Below are 18,197 nucleotides of genomic sequence, written 5' to 3' on the forward strand. Positions count from 1 at the left end.
CAATATGCCTCAAATTCTGATTCCGCCTCTATCTACGTCCATAAAAGGGTATACACTCCTTATAAAAAAGTATTTTCTTTTAAAATTTTTGAATGCGAGACTTCTAATTAAAGACGACGAAAATAACCATGGCACCACAACCTTTGGTGGTCCCTCGGTCCTTTTTAACTCCAAAACCCATCTCCTCCTCATCTACGACAGTCTATATAAACACAGCACACGCTTGGCCAGCTATTATGACTTAAAATTCTCAGAACTAAAGGAAGTCCATACCATTTAGACTTTGTCTGTGAGGTGGTTGGAACTTCATTGGTAGCTGCATCAATGGCTTTCTTCTTAGTTTTTCTTGCTTTCTTTTTTGGGCTGTGCATTTTTAGTACTGCTTTATTGAGATGGAATCAGGTCAAATATAACAACAAAAGCTTGCCTCCTGGTACTATGGGTTGGCCACTTTTTGGTGAGACTACAGAATTTCTTAAGCTAGGCCCAAGCTTCATGAAAAACCAAAGAGCCAGGTACAACTTTTTTACCTTCCACTTTAATTCACTAAGTATAAAAAAATGAAAAATTAAGTAGCTATCTAACACGGACCTTGTACATGAACATGACTTCTTGTCAAATTTCTATATGAGTTTTATTTATTTGAATTTGCTTTTTTGGTACCAGATTTGGGAGTTTTTTCAAATCACACATACTTGGGTGTCCAACAATAGTATCAATGGATTCAGAGTTAAATAGATACATATTGGTGAACGAGGCAAAAGGACTGGTCCCAGGATATCCACAGTCGATGTTAGACATATTAGGAAAATGCAATATTGCAGCTGTACATGGTTCTGCTCACAAGTACATGAGGGGTGCATTGTTATCTCTTATTAGCCCTACTATGATCAGAGACCAACTTTTGCCTAAAATTGATGAGTTTATGAGATCCCACTTGACCAATTGGGATAACAAAGTCATTGACATTCAAGAAAAAACCAATAAGGTCAGTCTAAATAAATTACTATCTAAAGAAAAATCTCTGTTTTTTCTCTGCTTTGAATCTAACTTTTGCTAATACTTTCTCCTTTTTTTTTCTCCTCAGATGGCATTTCTTTCATCGTTGAAGCAAATTGCTGGGATTGAATCTACCTCTTTAGCTCAAGAATTCATGCCTGAATTCTTCAAGCTAGTTCTAGGGACTCTTTCACTTCCTATCAACCTTCCCAACACCAACTACGGTCGTGGATTGCAGGTAAATTTACTTATTATATAACAGTAAAGTCACGGAACTATTTTATTGTATTAAAACTTTATAACTATACTTTGTAATTATGAAAAGTTCGGAAGGAATCTAAATTATAAATTGTGTTTCCTCAGGCAAGGAAAATTATTGTCAGCCTACTAAGGACACTAATAGAAGAGAGAAGAGCTTCAAAAGAAATCCAACACGATATGCTTGGTTACCTTATGAATGAAGAAGCAAATAGATACAAATTAACAGATGATGAGATGATTGATTTAATCATAACCATTTTGTACTCTGGATATGAAACTGTTTCCACTACTTCAATGATGGCTGTTAAATATCTTCATGATCATCCCAAAGTTCTTGAAGAACTAAGAGTAAGTCCCAAAAGCAGAGATTTAATTAGCACTTAATTTTCTACATTTACTGTTTTTTTTATATTTATTAATTACCTTAATTTTTAATTCTACAGAAAGAACACTTGGCAATTAGAGAAAAGAAAAAACCGGAGGATCCTATTGATTACAACGATTACAAGGCAATGCGGTTCACTCGAGCTGTAAGTGTCTACGTTATTTTGATTCCTTCTTTACATTAATCGTGAACAAGAATTTTTACACGATCAGATCACTTAAAAGAAGTTGTTAGTAATAGTTGGAACAAGTTTGCACATAAATAAATATTACGGCATTGTTACTGTATATAAAATAAAATTTTAATTTAGATGAGAGAGTTTGTCAACTGAATATCAGCATATTGAATCTATACGTTTTTTGGTGGTGCAGGTGATCCTTGAAACCTCCAGATTAGCAACAATCGTAAATGGGGTTCTAAGGAAAACAACTCAAGACATGGAAATAAATGGTAAGAATTCTAAGTAAAATCTCATGCATATTATTATTTGTAGTATTATTTTTTGAGTGTTTGCTTTAATTATGGGCATCAGGTGCAAGACTAAATATTCTTCTAATTTATAGACTCATTAAAATAACGGTGGATGTATACAATATGATCATCTTTTTGTTATGGACCCTATAATACCACGATCCACATGGCACACCTACCATTCCAGCCTATACAGTTCCCCTCATGACCCATATGTCGTCTTAATGAGTAGTTCTAATCTGTAAACTTTTTATGAAAAAGAAAATAGTATAATTCCTCCACTATTATTTCCTATCATAAAAAATATTCTAAAAATAAAATAGTTGGTCTTATTTTCTAATTTTAATGTGTATTTTTTTAGGATACATTATTCCTAAAGGATGGAGAATATACGTATACACGAGGGAGTTGAATTATGATCCAAGGCTTTATCCTGATCCTTTTGCATTCAATCCATGGAGATGGCTGGTAAGTATACATTAATTGCGCGACAAAAAAAAAAAAGAATTGTGTTTAAATTAATTTTAATTGGAATTAACAAATATTTTTGTTGCTAATTGCAGGATAAGAGCCTGGAAAACAAAAATTCGTTCTTGGTATTTGGTGGAGGTACTAGACAATGTCCTGGGAAGGAACTTGGAGTAGCAGAAATTTCTACATTTCTTCATTACTTCGTTACAAAATACAAATGGGAAGAAGTAGGAGGAGATAAACTGATGAAATTTCCAAGAGTTGAAGCACCAAATGGTCTACGGATTAGAGTTTCCACTTACTAATCATCATTTCCTGAATGTACAGAGGCAAAAAAAACAAAAGAAAAAAAAAATCGCCCCCCAACAAATTTTTAGGCAGTAATCTGAGAGTAACTGGGATGTATATCTTATTGTTCCCGCTAACACGATGACGAATTAAATACATTTTTTTGCAGAGAAATCACTGTGCAGTCAAGATCAATTACTTCAAAACAACTTTCATATAGCACAAAAATATGCAAATAAATAAATAAAATGAAAGTGAAATTCAGTAAGAATCAATGTTAAACGTAGAGAAAGCACCCACTTGTCACTTTTCGGCCTTGTAATTGAAAAATAGTCACTGTTATAAAGCTTAAAAGGTGGCTATTTGTGAATTTTACCCATGTTTTACAGTCAGGAGAGCCCATAGATAATGGGCTGAACTGAACTTTTTCTACATTGCAAAATGTGGGCCGGTCCATTTGGATTCAATGCCCATTAACAACTGCTGTTTTCTTTCGTGTAATCGGTAACGGTGGATCTTCCAAATTTAGTTGCAGTTAAAGAAAACAAATTTTCACGTTTGTTGTATATATAAATAATGTATGATTATGTGTTCTAAATTTATTATATACGCTCCCAGAAATTGTAGACTGCAGCTAAAGTAGCTCTGGATGTTACTTTTGGGACTTAAATCAGACTAAAGAACTTCAAAAGCTCAATTTCAACGCACTTTTGCACCTTTCCTTAATCTCAACTCTTAGTTTAAAAAGCATTAAACATTACGTTTCCCTTTCGTAAATGTGTAGCCAAAAGCTCCAACTTTTTATTACGTAGAATACTTCTCTTTAATTAGTATCTTAAGATGGCAAAAGAGCCATACTCGTGAGAAAAGAGACTTTGCGATAGTACTCCGTAGGCATAATAGATGCAAAATCGTAAAAACAACTATTCGAAAAGAAAAATCAACTGTACATATACGTGTATATACAGTCAACCCTCTCTGTATTGTTGTTATACACATATAACATATTTTGCCGTTTAAATATTTTTTTAGCTGTTATAGATAAAAATTATCCAAAAATTAATTTTTTTCTCTTTTAATGTTACATATAAAAGATTAAAAAAAAGTTATTCAAATTTAAAATCTCAAAATATATGCATACTTCATTAGTTAAATATTAAAGAAAAAGCTAATACATTATTAATAAATTCATAACTAAACGTATAAAGATTTAAACTCTAAGGCAAACATTTTAAAGCTAAATTCTTTCAAGATTGATAGAAGAACTTTGTAATTGTAGTTTTTTTCGTAAATTTCATTCTCTTACTAGTGATACTGTTACAACCCAAATTCACGTACCTTAGATCACGCCGTAAGTTAGTCGACATAAATCCAAGAAGAGATTATCTTTGAGATGATAAGTTAATCCTATTGATCTTAAACGATACAAGGGTGTATAAGAGTGGTTAACAAGTATTAGAAGTTAAACGAATCAAGGATATTGTAACCCGTATTTTCGGGTAAAACTAGAGGTTTTTAATTGTCCCAAGAGGTCATGTTTTAATGTATTTGAATAATATAATATCCGTATCATAAGTCTTGAAGTCAAGCGAGTTATGAAACAAAAGTCGATAAAAGTTGTCGCAACTTACATTTATAATTTTACTTAAACTTTAGGTCAAATGTTACTACATTTTTCTCCCAATGTACTTGGAATTATGGGGTGATCTACCCACCAAATTGAAGATCTATGAGTCTAGTTTCCAACGCATTAAACCATTTGTCGATACGATCTCGGAATAGAGAGATATTCGCGTTTTTGCGAGACTGCGCCAAGCAACTCTCTATGGGGCTCACATAGGCGGTTTAAGACATATGGATATATAAAAGATGCCTCAACCCCGTTTTAAGTCATTCTTTTTCAGTATATTCAGACCTTAGAACCCTAAAAACACTCTCTCAAGGTTCTCTCATGATCCAAGACCCAAACAAAGGGCAAACAACATAAATCAAGTGTCGGGAATCCCGTGGCGCTAGTAAGTTTCTTGTTCTTCTTGTTGTTGCTGATTTTTGTATTGTTCCAGCTCATATGGGAGGTTGTTTTAAGTGTTTTATGTTCTGTAAATACTCCCTCAAGTTTTTAATATCAACTCTAGGTGATTTCAAGTCTTCTAAAGTAATTCTAGTGCCGAAAAATCCGAATCGATTGCTAGTTTCGCTTCCTTGTTCTTATGGCAGAATTGGAGGAAAATTTCGTGGATAATTAAGGTCAAATTGGAGTTGTTCTTTCCATTTAAAGGTAAGGAACCTCTTACTCTACATGTATTTAAGATTATTCAAGTTGCGGCTAAGTCGTTGAAGCTAGAACTTGTAAAATATATATCGAAAGGCTTGGTAGTAATGTTGTTGGTTGGTGGACTATTTTGGGAGGCTCAATATGATTATTGTTGATGTTGTTTGGGCTGTTTGGTGATTGTCTTGACTTGTGGGAAGTCATATAAATAGGGGAGGTGCTGTCCGTTTCATCGTAAAATAGGTTGCGGTCGATATATAATAGTTACGACGCTTAAACGATAATGATAGTGTCATTTCTCTTATTGTAGACTAAGGAGTCGTGACATTTGCATAGCTTGAGGTTGGGCAGTATATACAAGGTATGTGAGGCTATCCCCTTCATTCTTTTGCAAGATTCCGATTGTACATAATGTAATGAACGAGCTTCCAAAGATACTCTACTCTTAGAAGCTAGCAGTACTTACACTGCTGCCCTTCTTATGGAACGATTGATGTTGATGTTACTTCTCTTATCCTTATGTTATCAACGTTGTTGGTACTTCCTGATTCTTATAAGATTCTTCATGAATAGTTAATCCTAATAATGTGTACGAAGGATACCGACCTTACGTCACTCTGAAAGGTTCAAAATGTGATTCTAATGAGTCCAGCATGCATCATATATATGTATCTATTTTACTCTACCGAGCCGCGCTATAGTCGGCCGGTTACGACACCTATTGTGCAACCACTGATCAGTTGAGTTTTACCGAGCTTCACGTGGCCGGGTACGATTCTACCGAGCCCTATGATGGCCGGGTACGTTTTACCGAGCCTATTAAGGCCGGGTACGATATGATGATAGTGATGCCCACAGAGGCGTATGTTTTAAAAGTTTATGTATATATAAGTATGTATCATGTATTTCATGTCAATAGCCCTCAGAGGTACCCAGATGTCACAAGTTGTATATTCTCTATCCCTGTTTACATTACTGTTCTTACTTATGCTTTCCTGCCTTACATACTCAGTACTTTATTCGTACTGACGTCCTTTTTATTTGTGGACGCTGCATGTCGTGCTGCAGGTCCTGATAGACAGGTAGATGCAGCTCCCCCACCACAGTAGGTTGTCCAGTTCAGCGGTTATTGGCGAGATCCCTTCTTCGGACTTGCTGTGGTCTTGGTATGCGTTTTTGTTATAGATATTATGGGTATGTCGGGGCCCTGTTTCGGCAATGTTGCAGCACTTATGTTCCTTTAAAGGCTCATAGACAGGTGTCGACTCATGTATGGTTTGGAATGCCTTGTCGGCTGATTTTTGTTGTATAGTCTTTCATGGCAGCATGGTAGCTCGTACCTTATATATAGTTTCTTGACAATCTTGTCGTACCATGTTATGTATGTTCATGTCATTATCTTTCATTGTTGGATGTTCATGATCTATGTCTACCATTTATATTGATCTTGTCGGCCCTTAAAGATAATAAGGAAGGTTAGATAAAATGTACGTTGGTGCTCGACAAGTATGGCCCGGGTGCTAGTCATGACCCTCCAGTTGGGTTGTGACAGATACAAAGCTTGAATTGACAAAGATTCGTGTCCAAATTTTCAGCAAAAAAATATCCAATAGCTCCCCTTGAAGACAATCTAAGAGCTTAACAGTTAAATTTTCTATCTAACTATTTTTTGAAATTTGTCCAATAAAAAATATATCATGTGCAAATTTTTAAATCTTATATCTTATGCAAGATAGAAACTTTGTTTAATGAAAAATATTGTGTGCATATTTTTAAAATTATTATTATTAATTTTAACAATTCTTTATGGCTGTTATAGAGGGGTAATTTTATAAAGAGCGTTCTGTTATAAATATGGTTGTTGTTGTTGTTGTTGTTGTTGTTGTTGTTGTTGTTGTTGTTATAGATAGGTAAAATATAACTTAAAAAATCGGTTCTGAGAAAAACTTGATTTTTATAGTAAATAGTTATTATATAGAGATACCGTTATAAAGAGATCTGACTGTATTTTAAGGTGTGGTTTGGTTCGGGATTATAATGCAAGATTATTTAGGCGGTGATTAATAATGAAGAGGTATCTCTGCAGTGATTAATAATGAAGATATTGTTGAACTACCTACATTTAATGGTCATATTTCTCGTTAAATAATTTAATCTTTGTATTGTTAATACATATATTCTTATTTAATATTTTATCCCGCATAAATAATACATCGATTCACTGATAACTTAATATAGTTATTATTTAATATTGCAATATTGCTATTATATTTTTCTTCTACGGTCAACCAAGAGTATATTATCTTGTACGAAATGTTATGTTAGATTATTTGCTTTAATACCACAACAAACGATAATAGGTGTACCCGCACCCAATGCGATGAATATGCATACGGCCATGTTCCCAACAACGCCGGGGACGGGCAAATATTGCACCTTTTGACAAAGTCCTTAACCATATTAACACCCTTTTCCACACCCCACACTTGTCACCACCTTTACTCGAACTCTACTGTATAAAAAGTTCTTCCCCTTTGTCTATCTCCACTAAATTGTTTCCATTGCAAAGCAAAAAACACTCGTAACGTTTGATTGTATAAACTCTCAACTCCCTAACATGGCTGCAACTGCACCCCCACTGAAAGATGAGCTAGACATTGTGATTCCCACAATTAGAAACCTTGATTTTCTTGAAATGTGGAGGCCTTTTTTTGAGCAATACCATCTTATTATTGTCCAAGATGGTGACCCTTCTAAGACCATTAAGGTCCCTGATGGTTTTGATTATGAGCTCTATAATCGAAATGACATTAACAAGATCTTAGGTCCTAGGGCCTCTTGCATTTCATTCAAGGACTCTGCTTGTCGCTGCTTTGGTTACATGGTCTCCAAGAAGAAGTATATCTACACCATTGACGATGATTGCTTCGTGAGATCGCATTTCTCCTTAATATAATTTCACTATTTTTTTGTTTCGTTTCTTTATTGGTAAAAGTCTATAAGTGTTAGCGTATTACTTAAATGACAGAGTTAGAGTATGGACTTTATTTGTGTTAAAAGTGATTTCATGTGTGTGAATACTCAGAATTTTTGCACTAACTTCTCATAATAAGTGGAAGTAGTTACCTGAAAAATAAGGGAGTGACCTGTTGCTACAAGTTAAATTAGACAAACAATGTAAAATAAATTTACTCTACCCATATGTATAAGTTAAATCCTTTAAATTTATGTCTATGCTAGTGTTATTTGACATATGGATCTCAATATATGTGTATCACTGAATTCATGTGGACTTAGCGGCAGCAGATATTAAGTATTCTTACAAGTATAAAGCTAAAAATAGAATGGAGAAAACCAAGAGAACGAAATGTTGATTTGCTGCTCATTGAATAGTTTGTATATTTGCTTTTAATGGTCAATCTGACCCTGGGTGTAGGTTGCTAAGGACCCAAGTGGGAAAGACATCAACGCGCTGGAACAGCATATAAAGAACCTTCTTTGCCCATCAACTCCTTATTTCTTCAACACTCTGTATGATCCCTTCAGAGATGGCGCAGATTTTGTGCGTGGTTACCCTTTCAGCCTACGTGAGGGCGTGCCAACAGCAGTCTCACATGGCCTCTGGCTCAATATCCCTGATTATGATGCACCTACCCAACTTGTCAAGCCTCTCGAGAGGAACACTAGGTCTCTTATATACTTACCTTTTAAATATCTTGAAAATTATTACAAAAATGTAAAGTCAAACTCATTTTTATTGGATTTAACTTGTTTGCACTAACAATATATTTTAGTCTATAGAAATCAGGTTACTTATTTCACTTTTATGGACCATTCCTAGTAGTTGTTAAAATTTCGATAAACTCTTTAGCGTTGTTGGTTTGACAGGTATGTTGATATGGTGTTGACCATCCCAAAGGGTACTCTCTTCCCAATGTGTGGTATGAATCTGGCATTTGATCGTGATCTTATTGGTCCAGCTATGTACTTTGGACTCATGGGAGATGGCCAGCCTATTGGACGCTACGATGATATGTGGGCTGGTTGGTGCTGCAAGGTTTGTCACTCTCTTGTTCAAGTTCTTTAAGTTCACTGGTCAATGGATTTAAGTTATATAAACTAACAACGTGTAATTGTTTTATCTCATCAGTGTTGTATAACTTAAACTCCTAAACCAATTGGCAGGTTATATGTGATCACATGGGATTGGGAATCAAGACTGGATTACCCTACATTTACCACAGCAAGGCTAGCAATCCATTTGTAAACTTGAAGAAAGAGTACAATGGGATATTCTGGCAAGAAGAAATCATTCCATTTTTCCAGAATTTGAACCTCTCCAAAGAATCTACTACTGTCCAGAAGTGCTATGTGGAAATGGCCAAACAGGTTAATGAAAAACTTGGCAAAATTGATCCTTATTTTGTGAAGCTTGCTGATGCTATGGTCACTTGGATTGAAGCTTGGGATGAACTCAATCCTGCTACTAAAGACTCTGCCAAGATTCCCAATGGCGCTTCCAAATAAAATATTTCATATTTATTTGTGACTTTTTAGTTTATTTGCAGTATTTATAGCTTTGCTTTTATGTAATTCTGTCATCTATATCCTTTTACATTTACTTTTTTACTTGAGTTGTAGATGTAGCCAAAATTTGGAAGCAGTGGATGTAGAACTTCCATTAAATTCTCGTAAACTGTAATAAGCCATTTGGTCATAACTCTGATCCGAGAATCAGATGAAATAATTGTGTTTACTTATCTTTTAATTCCTTTTCTTTTCTTTTTTGTTTAATTAACCTAAATAAAAACCTTGTCGTCAAGTAGAGCTACTGGTATCATTTTCATGCAAAACCTGTTAGAAGTAGACTACTACTTTCCAGCATCTCGCTTTTAAATATTTGATGAGCAAATAATCTAGCAACAATTGTAAATAAACCCCCTTTATGCATGCTAAGGAATTAGTAATCCTTAATCAATATTCAGTTATAATAATTAAGAATTCTCATGAATCACCAACTTTGAACACACAAACGGTTAGTACCAGGAACACTAGAGACTTTGATCAGGCTGGATACGCTGCAAAATCCCAGCTTTTAGTATTGTTTTTTCGTCAATAATGCAGAACGTTTACCTTAAACGTCAGGCGCCAGAAGAAAAATTAACCCAAAATTTACCCCATTAATAGCTGAGACTGTCCAGAGTCGAGCATAACAACAAATATTTGTGGACATTTTAGACCAAATAGGCAAGCCATGTTACATAGTAGTAGTTTTCTGACAAATGAAAACAAAATTTAATACAGCAACTGGGACTAAGATTTAAATAAAGTTTAAAATGTCAAAAACAAAACAAATATAAATAGCCCTACCTCCTTTAAGAATAAAAAAAACTGACAGATAAACAGGATTACATCCTCCCCATTACCGATAGGCATTTTGACAATTATCAGAAAGAGGATGGATCTCACTCTGCAAGAAAATGCAGCAGAAGAGATAGATTATGATGGGATATAAACGGCAGACATATTTGGCCAAGATACAAGTTATGAATCAGATTCTTCGGTCTTCTTACGCTTGGCTGCAGGCTCCTCATCATCCTCATGGTTGCTACCATCACCATTCTCATGGTTGTTAATTCCATTCAAAGCTTTGGGACCCAAAAGAGACACGTGCTTGCTGGTGATCTGTCGGCCTGCCCTTAGTTTTGGACCCCAATGCCTTTCCGGATTAGGGAGGAAACGAGCAACCTTCTTCGCCTGTGCCTTGCTAAGGGATGCAACAGCCCGAGAAAAATTAGCCTGAAATAAGTATGACCCCGAGATCAAAATTCCAGATAAAAGACTACGAAAAAAGACATACCACATACTAGAAGTCAGGTGTTGTCTTATGTAAGAATTCAAAGATCTTTTTTTTTTTGATAAAGTTTTGAAAGATCTTATTCTTGATTGAAAAGAAAGAGTGAGTTATCGTACAAATAAACACATGCAGATAACTTGAATGTGTGCAGATAACTAAATTTTTCATGACTGTCGTATGTAAGCTGTTACCCGAAAACCATTGACCTCAGCGGAAGGAGCATAGGGTGGTAAATCTAGCTTTTTTTTCAAAGAGCGGAAGAATTTACAAGCTTAAAAATAAAGCATTTGTAGTTTTGTAACAAGTGCAACAGATTGACACGCAGAAGCAGACCATGTGCCTCAGACTTTTGGTGATATCTTGTAATAAAATGATTCCCAGACATTTGAAGTCAAGGGGACAATAGTCAAAAGAGACAGGACTAAAGAATGAAAACCAGAATCTCGCATTTCATACTAGACATGTCTAGTAAAGAATGGACGCTGAGAACATTTATAATTTATCTTCATTTTATAGTTAGGTTTAGATTTAACTTCCTTTGGACAAAGGACTACCCTTCTATGCCAGTGATAAAGATTTAGTAAAACAAGGTCACACTTCAGAAGATCAAAGTTCACCTGCAGTACAGGTTCCTTAGCAAGAATCACACTTCCAGCTTGGTCAGATGGTTGAGCTTTCACAGGATGATTTTTAATCTGCATATACAACGTTATCAACTCAGATGGTGGATGTGAAGGGGCCGTTATTCTCAGCATATGGAATAAGCAAAAGCATGGTTTTTAGCCAACTTGTACAGCTCTACCTTTTAACGCGAAGAAAATCAAGCAAGAGCTGCCAGAAACAAGCACAGGATAAACTTACCCAGCAACGCATGATATCCCAAATGACATCCATAGGAGCATCTGTTTTCAACCCCAAAGGATTCACATGAGTCCCTGATATGCGATATCCTGCATTGATCACAGCAGAGCGAAATATTACTGCTGAGGGAGACGTGCATTTCAGCGTCGCACAGAGATTGTGCAGACTCAGAAACAGAGGAATATCAGGTAATTCCTGCAAAAGCACACTCATCGGTCAGGCATTTAGAGAATGTCCTCTGAAAATAAGTGGAAATGATTCTCAACAATATGATCTGGACTGAATAAGTAACGTGGTCTAGGTTACCTAAATAGCTTCTGGATACAAAAAAAAAAGGAAAGAAAGAGTCGTACGGACAAAAGAAAAATGAGCATAATATCAATTTTAAGGCAAACCACACCTCCGAGACAGTTGTCAACACAGCAGAGATTCGCTCATAAGCAGGATAGCGATCCTTCATTGACTTCACATCTGCGAGAATGGCAGCTACCCATTCTTGATCATGGATGGGGGCAGACCAGATGGGTCCACCCATGTTGAATTTTTTACCACAATCACTGCACTCTTGAGAAATGGCAGGGCCAAATCCAGGGAGGTATCTGACACTGTTGTTCTAAAGATGCAGAAAAAGTTAAAACATATAAATGGGCCATACTTGAAAATATGTGTTAAAACAGTATCAAGTAAGGATCTAAAAGTACAATGAACTGAATCCATGATCTATAGCAAAGAGGAGAAATTTCCCCATTGAACATACAAGAGTCCAAAGGGATTCCTCCAATTTCCTAGCAACCAATGAACATGTAATCATTCTGGCAACATGAAAGAAACCACAATTGAAGAAACAAGCATGCAAGTATGATTTACATCCTGTTACACTTGCAGTAACAGAACAGCTGATATTGGTGCCTGTTAAAGTCGATTAAAATGTTCTATTTTCTTGACCTTATCTTCTTCATTAATATAGGAAAATAAACCCCAAAACGAGTGAGTGAGACTGTCAGTTCAGTGCTCCAAAAGATAAATACCGTGAATTCAGAAAACAAAGTGCAGCATGTTATCACTATTTAAGCTGCAGTAGGACAGTTAAAATTTTCACCACAACAAGAGTGAAATCTAGCGGTATGCACAAGTACAGGTAGTTGGTGTTCCTCCTCCAATGATGAGGGACAACAAACCATTCTTGCAATTGGTGCATATTAGCAAAAAATTAGTACTAGACAACACCTATAGACACGATATCGTCTAACCAGTACGGTTTAGGGTTCTTTTCTTTTGTTCAAAAGCCCCATCTTTTAAATTAACTTTTCCCCATTTTGTGGTATAGAAAAGCCCCATCTTTTAAATTAACTCTTCCTCATTTTGTGATAATTATGCCAAATACGTCTCAACCACATCTAGCTTGATAAAGCTTGTGAGATTAGTGGCTGATGAAGAATATTATCAAGTAACATGTATCTGCATCTTTAGGCACTTCTTCCATCTACCAAGATTTCTAGATTAGAGTATAAGCTGTTCAATCCAGCACATACCATCTTCTACAATTAAGATACTCAAAGATTGTGAAGGAAGAAATACCTTTGAGACAGTCCTCCCAACTGGCTGAAGATGGAAGGAGTCACAGCCAGTGCACTGATAGACATATGAGAGCTTCAAAGGAGTGCTTTTCATATCACTTGCAGAACTGCAAGCAATTATTCGAAAGCTCAAATCTACAGAGAGAAAATAACCTAAGCAAAATTGGCTAGGTTGTAGAAAAGACAAACACTTACGTGTATATACGAACAAAAACACGAACATAGAAATCCATCTGAACAGATAATACCGGAACTATATATCTTTTATATCGATTTGCATGGCTCTGAAACAAAATAATAAATAAAAAAAAGTTACAAGCTAAGAAAAGTTAAAGAAGCACCCTGTTGTTTAGGGTATAGGATCAACAAAAAGAAGATAATGATGCTCCTAATTTCTACATTATTAAATTATAAGTGACATTTTTCCAGTCTGTTGGTGGAACTTCAATATGCTAAGGGTAGCTGCTAATTTTAGAATAATGCTAAAAGAATGTAAAGAAAGAAAGTGCATGAATATAGCCAGAAATCATTATCTCACTGCTTAAAAAACTAAAAACAAAAAGTTCACAGATGAAGTACCTCAATAGACGCAAGAAGGATGCGCAAAGCCATTTCATGGCAATATTTTCCTCTCAAAGGATAGGAGCCATATCTAGTTGCAGATGATATCACGTAAGCAGGATATAATGACAAATAGAGTTATGTAATGCTAGAAGCAAAGGGATTAATTTGGTTACTTGGAATGGCAAACTTCTCCATTTCCTCCACATAACACTGCCATATCAGTAGCGGTACACATCAACATCCCTCCATCAGCAACAGATTGAACTGCTGAGTCCAGGAACACAGAAGGTGCTCCATAAGGATCAAGATCAACCTGAAACAACACTAACCAAAAATGTATGAATGATAGCTCAGCTTAGAATAGATATTAACAAAATTATTTAAACATACAATTAACTAGGATAAGGAACTTAAACGTGTAAAGTAAGTATCCTGCACGTGTTTGCCTTATTAATTCAACACCAAAGAACAGTTTTTACTCATTACAGGTGGTTACTAGACAACCCCTGTGCAGAAGAACATAAATATGATGAAATATTGTATATTCATACCACATCAAATTCTTTTGGGTGGGTAAGCATATAAACTCTTGCATCAGCAAGGTGAGACTCCACCTTAGAGCATGCTACTGAACCATTAAATTTTATGTTTCTCCTGCAAGCTTCCACAGAGGCTGCAATCAGAGAGAATACCAGTCAAATACCAGTGTTATCAAAGGCGAAAAGCGCAAAAAAAAAACTCTAAGGTCTATTGAAACAAGACAGGCAAATGTGTCAGTTAAAGCTACATACATTCCTCTGAATTTTTTCACAGGTTTTATCTCATATTATCACGAGTCACGACTACAAGGAATTCACTTTAATCCTTGCATTAATTTAGCAGCTTTAATACCTAGACAGTAAAGTCAGTCCCTGAATGAAACATATTACGCGCTCTAAGGTAGATGGTTTTAGTATTCCATCAGACATTCTTACTTTTTTTTGTAAGTGAACTCTTAACCCAAAAGATGCTATCCTTTTTCTTTTACCATGGTTGGCAGTGAGGGTTAGAGTTGCAACAGTACTAGAGACTTTGGACTGCAACACCTAACTGAGACAGAATTACCTTTATCATTGTCAAGGGCCACAACCTGACTAATTCCTTCTACTTCACGCGCATACCTTAAAGCCCTCAACCCAGAAGCTGAGAGAGCCTGTTAAGTCACATTGAAATAAAACAGTTAATCAACCACAGAAAATACCTCATTTCTGATAAACCTATAATAATCAACAGAAAAATGGCAAGAAACCTCGAGAACTCGTGGAGGCTTTAGTTCTTCTCGGCCTTTTCCCCATAGGTTTTTAGTCTCTTCCTCTGGTTTGCTACATGATTCATTATGGGATGTGTCTTCCAAGACTTCAGATCCATCCTTGGATTCACCATTATGCTGCACTGAATCATCTGGGATTTCCGCTTTAGCATCAGGTACCTTATTTCCAGCCTTGGTTCGTCGCCTGGCCAACATTGCTTCATGCTCCTGCTTTCGTTGTGATATAAAGGTCCTCAAAACAGCTATAGACATATCTCTGTTATTCACCTGGTGGATATAGTTTTAAACTGTTAGATTTTGAATCTTTTGTACACCAAAATAACAAAGATGAGCTATAATAAGGTGGCTACACTGTCTCAAATGTTACCATAGAGAGCAAAGTATAAAAGGATGTAACTTGACTGCTATCAATAAACCACAAAGTGTTGTACAAGCAAAAACTGTTAAGCTTGGCATGCCAGGGACCATCGAGTACTAGATTTTTTAGTACAAGTTGCAATAGACATCTTGAAAAGACTAAATTACCCTCTCCTAAATATTTAATGGTTGGAATTTAACATGAACAGAGCTGTCACAAAGTCAAAAAGAAAGGAAATGTCCACATCCCCTGTTATCCTAAAATATGATAGTAATTACATTCCGAACCATGTTACATGAAGATGTAGACATGTAACAAGTATGACATGTGCAGAGATACTTTGTAAAACACAAGAAATTTACTAAACGAGCGTGCCCATGTTGGATAATTACTCGCAAATGGTAGACACATATCACCAACATAGAGTTAATGTAATATAGTTCCCAACTACCTCCTCTTCATCAGGAAGAAAGTTAACAAAAAAAGTAATAAGAAGAGGTTGTCTTGACGCAATTATTTTTTGCCAAATGCAACATAGAGTTGAGCAAAGGTCAAATGGTTTGGTAATTCCTCATGAAGGGATGATCACGAGATTTTCGAATCAAAACTCTGGATGTTTATATTCATCCTTTGCCGTAATAGTATCTCAAGGTTTATAGCGATAACCAATATATTTACTATATGACCATTAGCTAAAATATGTCGATAATTAACTAATTGATGGGCTGCGGGAATAGTTGAAGCCAAACACAATGAGAAAAGGATGCTTTATAAAAGGAAGACACTTCGTAAAAGGATGTTATCCAAAAGCCATTCAAGTAATTGTAGTAAAACTTGTCTTGTTGAACCCTTGGCTTTTGGCATATAAACGAATTGACCTTTCCGTCAGAGTCGGCCAAGTGCATAACAAGGTCCATTCTAGATGAATCTGATATTGACCTTATTTTCCAGAATGCAATTGGTCTCTAATATCACTTCCAGTCATAGGCTTTTTATTTGTTAGTCCTGGTAAAGCCCCCGGGCACAATATTTTTTTTTTCATGCTCCATATAATCGCCCTATGTATCAGTAGATGTTTTCTATTAATTCTAGAAGAAAATTAGTAACATATAATTTTTAAAAAATTTCCTTCATCTACAGATTTTTCACCAAAGATTGCACCTTAACTCTATTTTGTGCTTAAATTCCTAACAGAACTTGACCTTAATGCTTTTCTACACTTTTCACTTTTGAGTTTTGACAATGTTGTTCTCCCTCTCACACACACATTACAAGCGGCAAGAGCACTGACTCAAGAAGCACCTACATTCTAGACATTGCAAATTCTAGAGATAGTAGTACTTAGTGAAAACTTCTCAATGTACTCTCTTTAAGACAGTGCTATAGAGGGATAGTAAAACTTCCTAATGAACAAATGGTTGGTTCTCAAGAGAGTGCTAAAGTAGAGTTGATCCTTATCCCTCTCCCATCCCTGCATGCTGTATTTAAGTCTGTCCCAAAGTATCTAACAGAGATCCTACACCCATATTTCTGTCCATTTCAATTACTAGCTGAACCCCCCATGGAGGTCAAGGGCGATAAAGACTATCGTGGTGAATACAATAAGCACAACACAGTTATAGCCGGTCAAGTGGCAGACAAAATAAACTATTGACCTCTGTGGAATTTTTTGTTTTTGACAACGCAACTATTACACTCAAATTAGCGAATCATTGTGTTTTGTGAAATTTTCCCAAAAAAATTATTTTGTAATTAAAAACATGTCTTATTGCAATCAAAATCCACGATAGGTCGTGATGGCGCCTAACGCCGCCGTCAGGCAAGCCAACGGTGATCGATCAACTTAATTAGGGAACTATTGTTAGTGAAGCACTCTTCTATTTTGATAACAGTCGTGCCCGGGCAACTTGCTATGATTCCACCGAACGTAAGTGCTAACTCCCATCATCACAAGTATCTGGTAACTCTACTCTGCTCATCAAGGCTTAGCCAAATAGCAAGAATTAATGAAGCACTTTTACAAAGCTTAAAACTTGAAAATATATGGCACTATAAGTCAAGGTAATTACATAAAGAAAATCTTTGAACCATGGAAACAGTTTTTTTCTTGAAAAGTAACACAGTGAAACTAAGTTACACAATACATAGAGGGAAAAAAAAAAAGGAGGACCTGAGTTTTGTTGTAAAAGACTTCATTTTTAGCATGCATAAGAATCTCAGCATCTCCTTCTTTGATGATGGTGTAATCATTGAGATCAAATAATGTGCCGTCTCCGTTCTGCTTCTCTTCATCAGTTTTGTTCTCAGCCCCCATTGTCGACGGTTTCCTGTGGGATAATGGCCAAACAAACGCCGATAATGGGCAAATAAAGGTGAACAGTTTAAGGATTTTTTGGGAAATAGTGAATAAAAACTGCAGACTTAAATATGCGAATACACCACGCTTAGTAAGAGCAAAAACCCTAGTGCTCCTGAATTTGTGTGTTGGGCAGTTGCCGTGCGGATTTTTAAATATTTTTTGTAC

At 35.8% G+C, this 18,197-nt stretch overlaps 3 protein-coding genes across 4 annotated transcripts; 2 read left to right on the top strand and 1 right to left on the bottom strand.

Moving 5' to 3' along the window:
- Positions 1-215: 215 nt before the first annotated feature.
- LOC107760973 (cytochrome P450 85A1) lies at positions 216-3,049 on the top strand. Its single transcript, XM_016579123.2, has 8 exons — positions 216-515; positions 667-988; positions 1,088-1,237; positions 1,363-1,608; positions 1,704-1,790; positions 2,017-2,095; positions 2,478-2,584; positions 2,680-3,049. Exons 1-8 carry the CDS (start codon positions 325-327, stop codon positions 2,890-2,892), a joined length of 1,395 nt encoding a protein of 464 aa, XP_016434609.1. The 5' UTR covers positions 216-324; the 3' UTR covers positions 2,893-3,049.
- A 4,609-nt stretch (positions 3,050-7,658) lies between these two features.
- On the top strand, positions 7,659-9,909 carry LOC107760974 (putative UDP-arabinopyranose mutase 1). The gene is made up of 4 exons (XM_016579125.2): positions 7,659-8,076; positions 8,584-8,834; positions 9,036-9,204; positions 9,333-9,909. Exons 1-4 carry the CDS (start codon positions 7,765-7,767, stop codon positions 9,672-9,674), a joined length of 1,074 nt encoding a protein of 357 aa, XP_016434611.1. The 5' UTR covers positions 7,659-7,764; the 3' UTR covers positions 9,675-9,909.
- A 448-nt stretch (positions 9,910-10,357) lies between these two features.
- Positions 10,358-18,157, bottom strand: LOC107760972 (tRNA (guanine(26)-N(2))-dimethyltransferase 1). Of its 2 annotated transcripts, XM_075234736.1 has the most exons (13): positions 17,844-18,157; positions 15,295-15,582; positions 15,111-15,198; positions 14,558-14,679; positions 14,180-14,319; positions 14,022-14,094; positions 13,638-13,726; positions 13,444-13,549; positions 12,266-12,478; positions 11,866-12,060; positions 11,622-11,699; positions 10,721-10,946; positions 10,358-10,617 (listed from the first exon to the last, which is right to left on the bottom strand). In XM_075234736.1, the coding sequence occupies exons 1-13, from the start codon at positions 17,985-17,987 to the stop codon at positions 10,613-10,615; spliced, it is 1,767 nt and encodes a 588-aa protein (XP_075090837.1). In that variant the 5' UTR covers positions 17,988-18,157; the 3' UTR covers positions 10,358-10,612. The 2 variants fall into 2 exon arrangements, with proteins under 2 accessions (XP_075090837.1, XP_016434608.1); XM_016579122.2 differs by having other exon boundaries at positions 10,358-10,946.
- Positions 18,158-18,197: the final 40 nt, after the last annotated feature.

Source organism: Nicotiana tabacum, chromosome 17 (assembly GCF_000715075.1).
Source record: "Nicotiana tabacum cultivar K326 chromosome 17, ASM71507v2, whole genome shotgun sequence".
In the NCBI taxonomy this organism is placed as follows: domain Eukaryota; kingdom Viridiplantae; phylum Streptophyta; class Magnoliopsida; order Solanales; family Solanaceae; genus Nicotiana; species Nicotiana tabacum.

Excerpts from the sequence above, each read along its gene's own strand:
- LOC107760972 (XM_016579122.2), bottom strand. The coding sequence starts at position 17,987 with ATGGGGGCTGAGAACAAAACTGATGAAGAGAAGCAGAACGGAGACGGC. Across the intron at positions 13,727-14,021 it reads TCCTTCTTGCGTCTATTGAG|AGCCATGCAAATCGATATAA; the intron begins GTACTTCATCTG and ends ATTTTGTTTCAG. Across the intron at positions 13,550-13,637 it reads GTTTTTGTTCGTATATACAC|TTCTGCAAGTGATATGAAAA; the intron begins GTAAGTGTTTGT and ends AATTGCTTGCAG.
- LOC107760973 (XM_016579123.2), top strand. The coding sequence starts at position 325 with ATGGCTTTCTTCTTAGTTTTTCTTGCTTTCTTTTTTGGGCTGTGCATT. Across the intron at positions 516-666 it reads ATGAAAAACCAAAGAGCCAG|ATTTGGGAGTTTTTTCAAAT; the intron begins GTACAACTTTTT and ends TTTTGGTACCAG. Across the intron at positions 2,096-2,477 it reads TCAAGACATGGAAATAAATG|GATACATTATTCCTAAAGGA; the intron begins GTAAGAATTCTA and ends GTATTTTTTTAG.
- LOC107760974 (XM_016579125.2), top strand. The coding sequence starts at position 7,765 with ATGGCTGCAACTGCACCCCCACTGAAAGATGAGCTAGACATTGTGATT. Across the intron at positions 8,077-8,583 it reads CCATTGACGATGATTGCTTC|GTTGCTAAGGACCCAAGTGG; the intron begins GTGAGATCGCAT and ends CCCTGGGTGTAG. Across the intron at positions 8,835-9,035 it reads CCTCTCGAGAGGAACACTAG|GTATGTTGATATGGTGTTGA; the intron begins GTCTCTTATATA and ends TTGGTTTGACAG.